At 38.0% G+C, this 13,445-nt stretch overlaps 1 protein-coding gene across 1 annotated transcript in view; it reads right to left on the bottom strand.

Annotated features, from left to right (window-relative positions):
• Positions 1 to 13,445, bottom strand: part of LOC128884583 (protein expanded-like) — a 117,190-nt gene that overhangs the window by 3,925 nt on the left and 99,820 nt on the right. Inside the window, exons 6-10 of the mRNA XM_054138057.1 lie at positions 8,732 to 8,811; positions 2,174 to 2,414; positions 1,430 to 1,705; positions 995 to 1,160; positions 168 to 476 (exon numbers count right to left, since the gene is read on the bottom strand). Coding sequence (XP_053994032.1) covers positions 168 to 476; positions 995 to 1,160; positions 1,430 to 1,705; positions 2,174 to 2,414; positions 8,732 to 8,811 — 1,072 coding nt within the window. The remainder of the gene's footprint in view (positions 1 to 167; positions 477 to 994; positions 1,161 to 1,429; positions 1,706 to 2,173; positions 2,415 to 8,731; positions 8,812 to 13,445) is intronic.

Raw genomic sequence — 13,445 nt, 5'->3', positions numbered from 1 at the left:
CAAAATGCGAAAAGTGATTCGATTTAGATGAAACATGGTATACAGGGTTTTTGGGAGTCACTGATTCTAAATCTGAACATAAAATTTAGAAATACAAAATGGTGGATTCAATATGGCAGAACAAGATAATATTTACATAATTCGTACGAAATTGCGAGCAAGCTTACCATCCACGGTGGAGACCGGCGACGGTGGCATAGAACGATCCTCGACGTCCGCATTGGTCCCGTTGACGACGGTGCACTGAACGCCAGTATGTGAAGTATTTTCAGTAAGTCGTGGCAGACATTCGGTCGAAGCGGGCGCCGTATCTGGCTCGTCCTCGCTGTGAACCCGGTCGCTGACAATTCCAGAAGTCGTGTTGGATGAAGTGCTCGAGATAACAGATATTCGTTGGTCACCGCGCGCCCCGCGTGCCGTCAAACTCAGTTTGCATCGAGCGGGATACATGTAGCAATCGCGGAGAACCTTCCTTTCTGTAATCACACGAAAGAAAATAAATTACTTCTTGGAAAAGGATTTTTCTACCTCGTGACTCATTCTGTATTGAATTATAGTTGTATTATTATAATATGTTACCATTGCATATATATTATATACATTGAATACATGCATACATTACGTCGTCGAAAAATAAATATAATTGTGTCTATAAAACAGTATATGTGCACAATACAAAACATAATGGAAGTTTAAATTTTATGAATAGAATAATAAAAAAATGTGGAAAAGCAGACATAAACATCTATTAAAAATTAACTATACGTACAGTGAAATAATGCTTGTTTAAAAAATTGATTAAAACATTAATTAGACATCTTTAATTTTAATAATAGAATGTATTTAAATTATCAAGAAAAATTATTAAATTATTTGTATACATAAAGTATTTATTAGGTAATAATTACTAGGTATTTCTATTAAAATCAATAAATTATCACTATAAAATAATTATATCTTTATAAATATATTCAAGAAGAAACTTGAGACTCGCCTTCCTCCTCGCGCCTTTTCGCTTCGTTCACCCGAGGTGCTATGGCCATGGAGAACTGATGGGTGTCTCGACAGAGTCCCAGAAGAAGCTTGCTTTTGTCGTCGCATCCGCTGTAGAGAGTGAGCTTGTCCGGCTGATCGACAGCGCGTATCTCGAACTTCTTGCGCTGCATAGAAGAGATCGAATCAGACTGAAGTCCTTTGAAGAAGCTCAAAGTAATATTAAAAATGATACTTTTCGAGTGTCGACGCTTTCAAGGCTGTAACTTTAGCAATTTCAGAGATTTCTCTCTAAAAATCTAACACAACATTATCGAAACAACATTTCAACATTTCTTTCATAACATGAAACAAAACAAAATTGATTTGTAAATAAATCGCAGCGCTGTGCTTCTTCGAGGGATATGTTATCGACTGATTAAAAGCAGAAACTAACGTCGAAGCAGAGTTTGCCGATGTTGTTCCAGGCGAAGACCCGCGGTGTCTCCTCCTCGGCGTAGACTCGCACCCCGCGAGCACATATCGCGAGGAGTATGCGTCCAGGGCCAGGCTCGTTCTTGCTTCGTCTGAGTCGATAGAGGTGAGCGTTGAGCGGCGCCTCCAGCAGCACCGCCTCCCGGATGTATTGCAGCTCTGCCTCCTCCCTCGACAGGCCCCGGTTGTCCCTATGCTGAGCCGCGAGCACGGCGAGCACATTTGACTCGAGGCACATCTAAACACAGCATGATCATTGACTACCTTTAGTCAGGGATCGGACTACTGTTACTGCTAAACTGTTAAGTATTCCTAACAGTTTAAACGCCACGTCACTCGTGTTAAGGTGACAGAGGTACGAAATTTCAACAAATAATTTCAAGGGGTAATAGAAACAAATCTGGATAACATTCGCAAATTTTGATGAGAATGCAAAAATAAGTAATACGGCAAGTGTCAGGTTTTATGGTTTCCAGCTGTTTCGAGACAAAACTTTAATTACTCCAATTTTAATTGCTTCGATCCGTTTCTCAAACTATCCAATTAATACAAATGTCTATATTTATCTCTAGCCATCCTTTCTACAGATCTGTGAAGGTGCTTCACCCTGTCTAGCTAATTTTCAACGACAATCCTAATTTGGTAATTTGCCTAATTTTTAGTATTCTACGGTGTTTCTAACGTTCGGCTTGAACTAGAGACTTACGTGAGGCGGAAGGTAATCCGTGGGCTTGCAGTATCCCACAGATCCTGCGTGTGGCCTGTGTCGTTCTTCGGAGTGGTCCCCAAGATCGGCTTGTAGGGCAAGGCCCGCGAGTGTGAGCAAATGTGTGACGATAGTTGGCTCGTGTAAGGGATGGTGAGGATGGAGGCTCTCCACCCCACCCCCATGCCTGACGACATTGTCCCGCAGTTGCAGGTAATAGTGGTGGCGCGTCGTCTCATCGCTGAAACAAATCGTTGTTGTCCTTTTTACTTTCATAATTTTATGCATTTATGAATACGAGCGAATATGACTAATAAGTAAGAATTCTGCCAAATTTTCAATCGTTTCGTCAATTTTTATATGACTTATAGACATAAAGTAACCGATTGAAAAAATTGTATGAATCTTCCATTTAAAACTTTCCAAGGTTTGGGGAACGTCTTAACGTAGAAATTAAGAGCTTCAATTTTCCAAGAATTTTTTGTATCCGCAATGTATTTAGGGGATGTTTATGGAGGCGTATAAGCCGTACAAGTATATTTAGTAACCGACAAATTTTGCTTATTTGGAAACATCAAACCTGTTATTTAATCTAGACTTTCTTCAATACACAAAGAAGGTACGAATACTTATAAGACTGATTTTATATTCATGTCGATAAAGTTCCGAACAGAGAAGCCCTGTAATCCTGGAAAAAAAAACATCAAGCCAGGTCCATTCGAACGTTTACATTTACGACCCAACTTTTCTACTTTAGGGCATACAGCTGACTTAACATTCTCCTTGTTCTCTGAAATATATAGATAGATCGAAAACTCGATGGAACGAAATCCAACGCGATCGAGAGTTATGTAACAAACACATAAATTTCGCAAGACCTCGTGTTTCGTGCAGGGAAATGTCTCTTTTAGGAACGTCGACTGTCCGTAGACACAGCGGAGGTTTCGAACGCGGAACACGTTGCTGTTGTCGAGATAAAAAAAAAATTCATCTCCGTGGAAGCACGGGACTTAATTATTCACGAGTCACGATACGATTCATTATATCTGCGAGCGTGTCGGTACCACTTGAAAACCATTCAACGAAGTTCGAATCGATCTGGCGTCTCTCTCTGCTGGTTTCTCGGCTAATAGGAGGGAATGTTCGGTAACCATGGGCAGCATATCTCATAGAAATGGCAAGGTTATTATTATTATTATTAATTATGCAAACGTTTTTCACGATTCGGCGCGCTATCCGATATACACCGGAACGTATTCTTCGCTGACAGACGTCAAGTATATACACGAAATCTTTGAAGAGGAATGTAGAAGCTGTTTTTACTTGAACTAGCTTGAACAAATATTGTTAATAAATAATGCAACTATTTTGAGAAATTAATTTTTAGTTATTCCAGGTAACAGATAGGTATAATGATATATAAAAATTTCTTACGATTACTGTGTTCGATGAATACTTATTCGTGCGATATTTTTCTATATTTTAATATCTATTGACTGGAATAATTAAAACTTAATATTTTTAACATAATTAAACATTTCTGATACATACAGTATCATTTGGTGTTCGATCAAACATTAATAACAATTACGATTCAGAATAAGTATTCATTCGAGAGATTAATCGTGAGAAAGTCAATACTTTAATATCTATCGAGTGCACCAACTAAATATTAATTTCTGACGATAGTTACATTAGTTATTAAGAATAATTATTATTTAAACAATGATGGGGAAGATGATTTTGCTGTGATATGTGTATATAATACGAATTGTCCATTATGAATTGTACACAAAACAAATGAATAAAAGTATACTCAATATGTTGATTAACCTTTACAAGAAGATATCAAATAAATAACAGAATTTGTTGTTAAATGATTAAATAACCACAACAGCTATTATACTTAGAGAAGTAGCAATACAATTATGATCGAACTGTATTGTTCACCAGCACAAAATTATCTTGTAAGGCATTATAGATGTGAGTCTACTGTTTCATCGACGTTTAGCAGGAAAAGAGATTAAAATAATGCATCGGTTTAGGTACTTCTAAACCACTTTGCATATGAAGTAGGACTTCTGAAGTGGTAACACGTGACCCTGGATCATACCTAATAGTAGAAAGTGTAGGAATATCATGACGTATTTACAAACGCAATGGGGAAGTTCTCAGAGGATGAATTGCTCAAGAGTGTTTCATCATGTGGAATCGACGCATTCCAAAAGCGATAATCTGAACGAAAAGGTTCAACGGTGACTTAATAGTGAAATCGTTGAGAATAGTGAATTACATTTCTACAGAAATTCTTGATATAATAATCTTGAAAGAGTGACTAAGCGAATACCTACTATTAGTTTTAAAACTCTTACATCTTGATTACCACGTTTTTATAATTCACATGATCGATTAATTAAATTTATTATAATTTATAAGAGCAGTTTATTGAATTTATTATTACTTATAATCGTACTCGACGTGATATTCCTGTTCACGAATAAATTATACCAATGAAACCTGTATCACAAGAAACTTGTTACTTCGTGAAGTTAACCTTCGAATGTCGTCTACACCTTCGTTTAATAAAAGAACTGCTGTCACCATATTAGGTCCTCCTGGAACCAATGCAATCCTTGTATTTACTCAGCAAACATTTTTATTATTTTAAACAGCGAAGATGTTTGCCTCCCTGAGTCCAGTTGGACACCCTGTATATTGTCTTGCACGTTAACAGTCGTCCTCTTAAAAGTCACAATTCAACGCAGAAGTGAAGGATCGAGCTACAGCTGAAATAACTCCCAGCATAATCATTCAAATCGTATGTTAACTGTCATTGCCAATAATCACTACTCTATACCAGATTATGGCGCGCATGCATTATGTTCGCGTTATTAACGTCCAGCGTTTCTCTTCTCAACAAACAGTTTCATTAATCAAACTAGAGATGGGGAAAGATTTCATTACCTTCCAAGAGTTCGACGACTTTTGTCAATTTTCAAACGGTTGCAATCAATTCCAAACTACGAGGCTGACCTTAATAGTTTGCATTGGAAAGCTATAGGTTTGTTTATATCGCGTGAAAGTGGCTACCAAGACGAATCTATCGACGCGTGACATAATGTTTAAGGTGACACGTGGCGATGAATAAAAACCAGTGACGAGGATCTGATACACATTGGAATTAGGCTTGAGCAATCACTATGGTCTTTGAGTTCTGTCTCTGTTACCATATCAGGGATTGTTCGATTCGTTTAATACTGTAATTCAGAAGATACGAATGAATCTGTCCAATTTAACATTTAAAATTTATTGCAGATTTCAAAAATGATCTTGTCTGTATATTAGATGTAGAAATGAATTCTATGCCTTTCTACGGTAAGCTTACCATTCATTTATAAAGAAAAATCGTACAATTTTTAATTTTTTCTCAGTCACAGGAAAGCACATATAGTTATTGAATCGATCGTTTCATTATTAGGTGTAGAAATTAATTCTGTGTGTTTTTAAGATAAACATACCGTTCATTTAAAAAGAAAAATTGCATAAAGTTTAATGTTCCCTTAGTCACACATTCTAAAATAGCACGTAAAGTAGTAAAATGTCGAAGTAATTTGTTTGACCGATTACGATAAGGTTGGTACTCTAACATAACAAAATGACCAGTAAATATTTCTATATAAAATAGAGTTACGAAAAATTATTTAAATATATAGACATAGAATTAATTTCTGAACCTCACTGAACTGTGTCGTGTTCTTAAGTTTACAACTGCAACGATAACAAACAGAATTAAGAAATGCGAATAAACCGAACAAAATTACAAATAAAATGTCGCATTACCGCAATCGATCGAAATACTACGATTTTAGTAGAAACTATAAAGTGCATCACTTTTCATTCGTCCCACGTATTTATCGCGTACTTATTTTACTTGTTAACTCTACATAGTTACCTACTTCTATCTGATTCCTGTTGATTAATGGTATACTACACTAACACGAGATAACCGTTGCAACACAACGCGCAAAGTTCCACCTTAGCAAATTATGAAGCGATCTGCTTCGATATGCACATCTGTATCATTCGCGGTAAAAAATTGCCTACATACTTGGAATCATCTTCGGCATTAATCTTGAAAGTGAGTAAAACGACATAACGCAAAGAGACGCTAAGGAAATTCTGCTAGCATGGCATCCTAAGTAGTGTGGAAACGCGCAAAAAACACAAACAGAAACACTTTTACAGAACCTGGCATATCTGGTAGCAACGAACGACGCAAGAAATATCGTCGCGCAACTTCGTGTGATGATAAACGACATACTTCTACCTGTTTAAGCCACGTGGGTATCGCAGAGTCGCGCGTTGGATATGGTTTGCACACACCACGCATAGCAATGGAATCCAACTCTATAAATCAGAGAAACAACATGCTGAGATTGCGAAAGTGAATGCCAATGGAGGAAATACTGGGGCCCCGGTCCTGTTCTCTATTTTATTTAATCGGGTTTTCTGTGATCAACATACTACCTGCTTCACTGACTAATTACAAAGAATACTGGAGTATCCTGCAAATTCTGAGTTAATTTTTGAACAATAATTTAGTGCCTAGTCAATATTCTTTTATCAGAAAATTCTCATGTGTTGGTGAAAGTATGGCAAATATATATACAAAGTTTGGAATTAATCGTTTTTCGATATATCTGGATAAAAATTCGCGGAGCGGCTACAAAAGATGCTGGAGTATCCTACAAATCCTCAGTTGATTATTGAACAATAATTTAGTGCTTAGTCAATATTTCTTCGTCAGAAAATTCCCATATGTAGGTGAAAGTACGGCAAATGTACACAAAAAGTTTAAAATTGATCGCTTTTCAATATTTCTGGATAAAAATTCGCAAAGTGGCTACAACAAATGCCGGAGTATCCTACGAATCCTCAGTTAATTATTCAGCAATAATTTAGTGTCTAATCAATATTTCTTCATCAGAAAATTCTCATGCGTAGGTGAAAGTATAACTAATGTACACAAAAAGTTTGGAATTGATACCTATTAAATGTTTCTAGATAAAAATTTGCAAGGTGCATTTTTCATGTTTACGAAATAGGAAGAGAATTTAATTCTTCTCTTCGCTAAAGGACGCTTCGATAAATTCATATACGCGAAGCAGAAAAAAAGAGATAGAAACGCACGATCGGCGATCAAAAGAGACAATGAAACGCGGCGAGGACGGAAACGGGAAAATGAACCGAACCGAGGGAATCTCGATTCGGGGTATGCGGTGGGCCCGGTCAGCCTTGAGTCCTTTCACGAATTAAACCCTCGTCGACGTGGACGTGCGGCGAATGAGGCGGGACCCCGATGTAAATTACGGGTTTCGGTAGGAAATCAGAAAGCAACTGTGTATCGGTATAATTACCGGGACTAGTGCTTTCATTTAATGCGCACGGTCTATCTATCACGCGTCACGTAATAATTTATAATTACAAGAGTAGGTAGCACTTAGCTACCGGGACGGGAGTCGAGATTTCGTTTCGTGAAGAAGATCCAGGGAGATCCAGCCACCCCTCTGTTCGTTCCTCGCCCCACAGAGTCACTCCGTGTTTCTCTATCCTCGTTACACGCGTCCAAAACGTTCGCCTATCTCCGTCGCACCCACAAAAATTGCACCGGCTGGGACACCGTCAAACTCTCTCGTTTCACTCTCGCTGCACGGTCCCCCTTTCCTTTCCTCGACTGTCTCTCCTTCTGGGTCCTCGGGGCAACCCGGGAACCCTTATAATCGCGATACACCGCGGCTAGGAAAAAAGGGACAAAAGAGGGGCGGGGTGGGGTTCGAGAGGAGATAGGCCTATGGAGGGTTCGGCGGTTGGGCACGGTGGCACAGGGGAGTATTTGAAGCCGAACGCTAATTACTCCGATTAATTCTGCAATCCATTTGGAGGCCCGTCCGATGGCCGGAGCGTCCTCGACTAATTTAGCTTCCTGCGAGAGGGCAGCCTCTTTCGAGTGAATAATTTGTCAGCCGGTGGGGTCGATCCGACTACCGGAGTTTTTATTCGCGCTTACGATTCCATCGCTGATTCCGCCGGGACTTCTTCTGCTCTCCAGCTTCCGGCGGGAACGGTCCATCGAGGGGTCGATATCGACGGGAATGGGAGAAATTTGGTTGGAATAATTGGTCCCTTTGATTTTTCGAGTACGTCGAAAGATATACAGCGAGTGGGTTTTAAAAGGGACGCAATTGGGAAAAGATAGATTTTTATAGGGGAGGCTGAGAAATGTTTCGGAGCTTCGCAGGAAATTATTTACCGTAGGTAATAACGACTAGAGTGGGAATTGTATGCATTTATGATATAAATTAATATAATAAACATACGGTTTATGGAACTTTAATTACGAAAGTTCTGAAATATGTGTTCCATACAGATAGTGCTTAAAAAATATGCGAAGGTAATTTTTTTCTACAAAAATACCACATAAAGATCTGAAATATTCATATTCTTATGGCAAAATAGTATGGCTTCTTTAATGGATAATTAATCCCTATAACCACTCACCTTAATAGCAACGGTGTGTCGACGTAGTAACGAACGCGAAAGTAAAGGACGAAAGCTGGCCGTCCACTGCTGTCTAAGCCCTGCAAATCACAAGATTGCATAATTAAAATTCATTTCAACTTTCATTTTTTAATTAGCTTGCATCTTATTGCATTCAGTCACTAATATTTTAAATCTGAGATACTTGCGTCCACACTGAGCCATTATCAATTTGAATATATTTTAAGGAGAAATGATAATTAGAATTTAAGAATATTTTTCAAACAATCTGTATATTATATATTTCTTATATACATGTAGTAGTATAATACATACATTTGTTGTATTAAATTATCAATTAAAAATAATAAAACGAAGCTATTGATTGTTCTAATGATCGATATATGATATCCAATAATAAATAAAGTAATATTCTTTACATTAAATATTTCAAAGTGTCATGTATTTAAAGATTGTTTCGAACCTGGTTGCTACAATATGAAATGAAATAAACTGGTTTGACAAGACGCTAGTAATTGGAAGCACGGCTACATCTTTTCAGAATTTTTATTTATGTACCTGTTCAGCCATTACGAATTTTCCAAATTAAAAAACTTCGATATATCTTTAAATTAGCAATTCAATGTGGCTACTATGCGTTTACGTATAAGTAGACATCGTGGCCTTCGAGTCGGCCATTTGGCTCAAGTAGAGGTAATACACGCCAAGTGTAATAACCTGTCAAACGCATGGGATGTGCTACTCAACATTTCGCAAGAAAATCGAGTGTAAAGCTTCGAATTCTCAGAACCATAGTTACATGCTGTGAATTTCATGGTCGTATAATCCTGCAGTGAGTCGCACAAGTATTTCTACTATCTCAACTATCGACTCCAAAGTGTGATATAATTTTTGTACGAACTGATACCCATCTCTATAAATATATATTATTTTATATATTATATCATTTTTATATCATATTTTATATTATATAAAAATAACCTGTATAGTGTATTCAATTTTAGTATTCATATGTACTTATGTACTTTCATCTAAAATAAAATAAAAAATTAGTTATACCATACGTAATTTAATAAAGAAACAAAATCCTAGAGTCTCTTCTAGAAAAGAATAGAACCTACGCGCGATTTTGTCGCCCCGCGCGACAGGCAATTAGGACACAGGGTTAAAAGTGAATCAACATTCTGCGTTTATCAGTTGAGCTAGTACCGATACTTTGAAAGATCACTATAGTATACTATGTATATCCCATTCTTCATCTGTTTCATAATACAGATTCACTCTTCAAAGATTGTCATGCAGTTGTAAATCTTCACAATCACTTCGAATAACAGTTCAGCGTATCACAATAGAGTCGACACTAAGAACATTCTCATAAATCAGTTCTAAGCACCTGTTTTCGCTAATTCACCGCTAACAATAGCGCAAAGAAACATCAACGTCCGTCATTTCGCCTGGATTAGCATCTACCACATCCGGCGGTCATTCGCGCCTCTCGATGCACAGGATTCCAAGACAATGAACTGTTTTGATAATGGGATTGTTCTTTTGAGGACTAGAATAAGTAACGCGAAGCGTCGATCAACTAAATCGAACAAAGGCATTGCTCGTATTATCCCTGTCGCTGAATCGATAACACCCGATAGTACAAACGTTTGTTCTCGTTCTATTAATCCCCCTCTCAATGCAGTAATTTTCTCTGTTAGATGAATATCAATCTGTTTTGTTACAAATATAATTATGTTTTAAAAATAAAATGGTTTGAAAATTTAACTTTCGTATTACATCACAATTATGTTTCACTAATGTTTAATTTGTAGATTATATTTTTATAACTTAAAATTACATTTCATTTCTGGCATCAGTATTTTTTTACAATTGTTTTATATATATATTCTCTTCTCTGTATTATCTTCTTTCTTTTTTCATAACAAATTCAATGAAGATGTTATATTATATAAACGAATAGGTATACAAAAATATGTGAATAAAAATCTTGATAACCAGTGATTAAGCAATGGCTATGTCATACATAGAAGTATTTTCTTATTTTCTTGGAAGGGTCATTATTCAAAGAGTTCACGAACCAGTGCCATAAAGTATCAAAGAGTCCCCTTCCTAAAACATCCATGCTCCAAACGAATCGATTTTTTCAAAATGCCAGACTGGAATACCTTTTTGACAATCGAGGCTGATCAGAACCACGAGGGACATAAATCACGACCGATGGGGTCCTGGATCTACCCAGTAACGGAGCGATGATTCTACGAACGTTAACTTCGGCAGCCTCGCGAGGTACCGCGGCGAAAGAAAAACCGCCAAACGTGGGCGAAACCACCAAACCGTGAATACGCCCACGCGTCTCTCGGCCCACGCGCGCTCAAGCACGGTAGCTACACGCGTTCCACCGAGAATCGGGACTAAATTCGACCGAAGGATCTCCAGAGTCCAGCACGTGAAACTCGGATGAGATTCGAAGATAACGAGACTATCTGTTGGCTTCGATGCAACCAGGCAGGACGACTTTTTTAATATCTATAATATTTCGCTGTCGGCGTTATCGAGGGATAAATATACGCTCGTAGCGGTTTTTAATGGATCTCCAAAAGCGAAATTAGTGTACTAGCCCATAGAGGTGGTGAAACCTTTTGATATTGAATCGTTGTGTACCTCGTAGAGTCGCATACTTTGTGCACAATCAATTTTACCGATATTCTAGAGAGATACTTTTCCAAGTACGAATAAATCATGGAATAGTATATTTGATACGGAGTGGGAACAGAAATGTCGGGGACCTTTGGTTATCAAGGCGAATTCTTTGTGACATTACGAATCGAAAAGTCCTTTTCCATTTTGCAATCCGAGGTTTCGTTATCTAGATTCGAGCAGGTGAAGTTTGTGCGACAAGCTGACTGGAGTAACAATGGCGCGCGCCAGGAGTCACACTAATGAACTTCAATATCTCATATGTTGGTAACGAAGCAAAGAATTGCAAAGTGGTAAAGAGATTTTCGATTTCATTTTACGCCTAGAATTGATCTCGAGAGAAAATTCCACATTTTTGTCACCACTTTGTATATAAACATTAATGATTTACATGACGTATCTATATCAGAAGAATTTGTATCATATCGAAGAAGTTGTTTAATTCAAGAGAAACATGGATTCTTGGTTCTTGGTTCATGGTTCTTCGCGGAGATTATATTTTCAACGATGTCTCACGGTTATTTTGAGCACGTTGGTCCGAAGATGGTATGCAAGATACAGGAAGTATTACATAGAGATAATCATGGAAAGCTTGCATGAAAGTGTAAAACCAGACTTTCTCACTAACAACATCGATTTAACTACCAAGAAGCTCACTTATCAATCCTTCCATTATTCTTTCAGACACTCCTATACGCATCCGAAGTTGGAAAACTGTTTCTACACGTCCCGTACACTAATCTTCTCGTCGCCAAGCTAGACATAATTCAATGGAATTAACATGTCCCATTCCCTCGGAAATCTGTACGTATTCCAGCCATAAGAAGCACGCCTGGAATTAAAACAAGCCGATGCCTCATTATACCAGAACGAAGCCGCCGATGGGAACATCGATCTCGGACCTAATCTCATTTCTCCCTTCTTGATCTACCTCCACGGTAGACCAGCGTTCTATTAAAATCTAGCAATCAAAAGGATTCCGTGGGTTTCGCCAATAGAAATTAGAAGTCACCGACACAGGCCCAGGGCCCCGTCGCTTTTCGGGCGTGTAACGGAATGGTCGATACATCATCGAGCGGAGACGAAAAAAATAATTAAAAAAATAAAAAGAGACAGAGGACAGAGGACCCGAGATTTGAACGAGAAAAGAACGAAGAGGCAAGAGGACGGAGGGTGGAAAGGGGGGTTAGACAGGTACCAATAACGAAGCACCGCTCCAAATTCGGTAGCCGAAAATTAAACCGAGAAGGGTTTCTCTCGGTTATGTCTAGACCTAGACCCTCCGGTCAAATCGTAACAAATTATACCGTCGGGTCCATCCGCATATTTTACGAACCATAAATATTAATCCAGCCTGGTGTATGCCTCTCCATCTTCCCACTTCTGTTCCTCGTCCGCTACCACGTCCTTCTCGGACGGCTCGCGGCTACGATCGCCGCTAAAATCGACAGTCCCGAACGAACACCCGGAATTTGCATACATACGTGGGTTAGCGATGGGAGTGATACGATTAGGCATCGACGATGCTCGAGTAATTCGAAACTGGAGCGATTTGTAGCAACTACTGAAAACTGAATCTCCGTTCCTTTTCGTTATTCGTTAAACTGTGTAACCTCGTACAATAGTTGTTACACTTAAAGTTCTTTAAATTCTATTTCTCGTTATGAAAATATTATGAAACCCTTCGGTTTAGCTACATATTTATATTGACGTTTTAAAATATATTTTTTAATTTTTATCTTCGCTCCGACGATGCAAATTTCCGATGTCCAGCTTCAGAATTTTGTTATTTTCGTCTGTGTTTAGTTATAAAATTATAAACTCTTACCAATTCCATAATTAACTATTCAAATAACCAACTGATCTTCTAGAGCAAGCTAAAATCCTTTCCAATGATTTTGAATGTTGATCTATAATTAACTTTAAGTTGTTATTTTTACCAACCCCGTTTATCCTTAATAGTAATCTTCCCTATAGTTATAAACTCTTACCAATTCCATAATTAACA

This window comes from Hylaeus volcanicus, chromosome 1 (assembly GCF_026283585.1).
Source record: "Hylaeus volcanicus isolate JK05 chromosome 1, UHH_iyHylVolc1.0_haploid, whole genome shotgun sequence".
NCBI lineage: Eukaryota > Metazoa > Arthropoda > Insecta > Hymenoptera > Colletidae > Hylaeus > Hylaeus volcanicus.
Note: the sequence above shows the minus strand (reverse complement) of the source record. Positions and strands in the feature narration are given on the sequence as shown.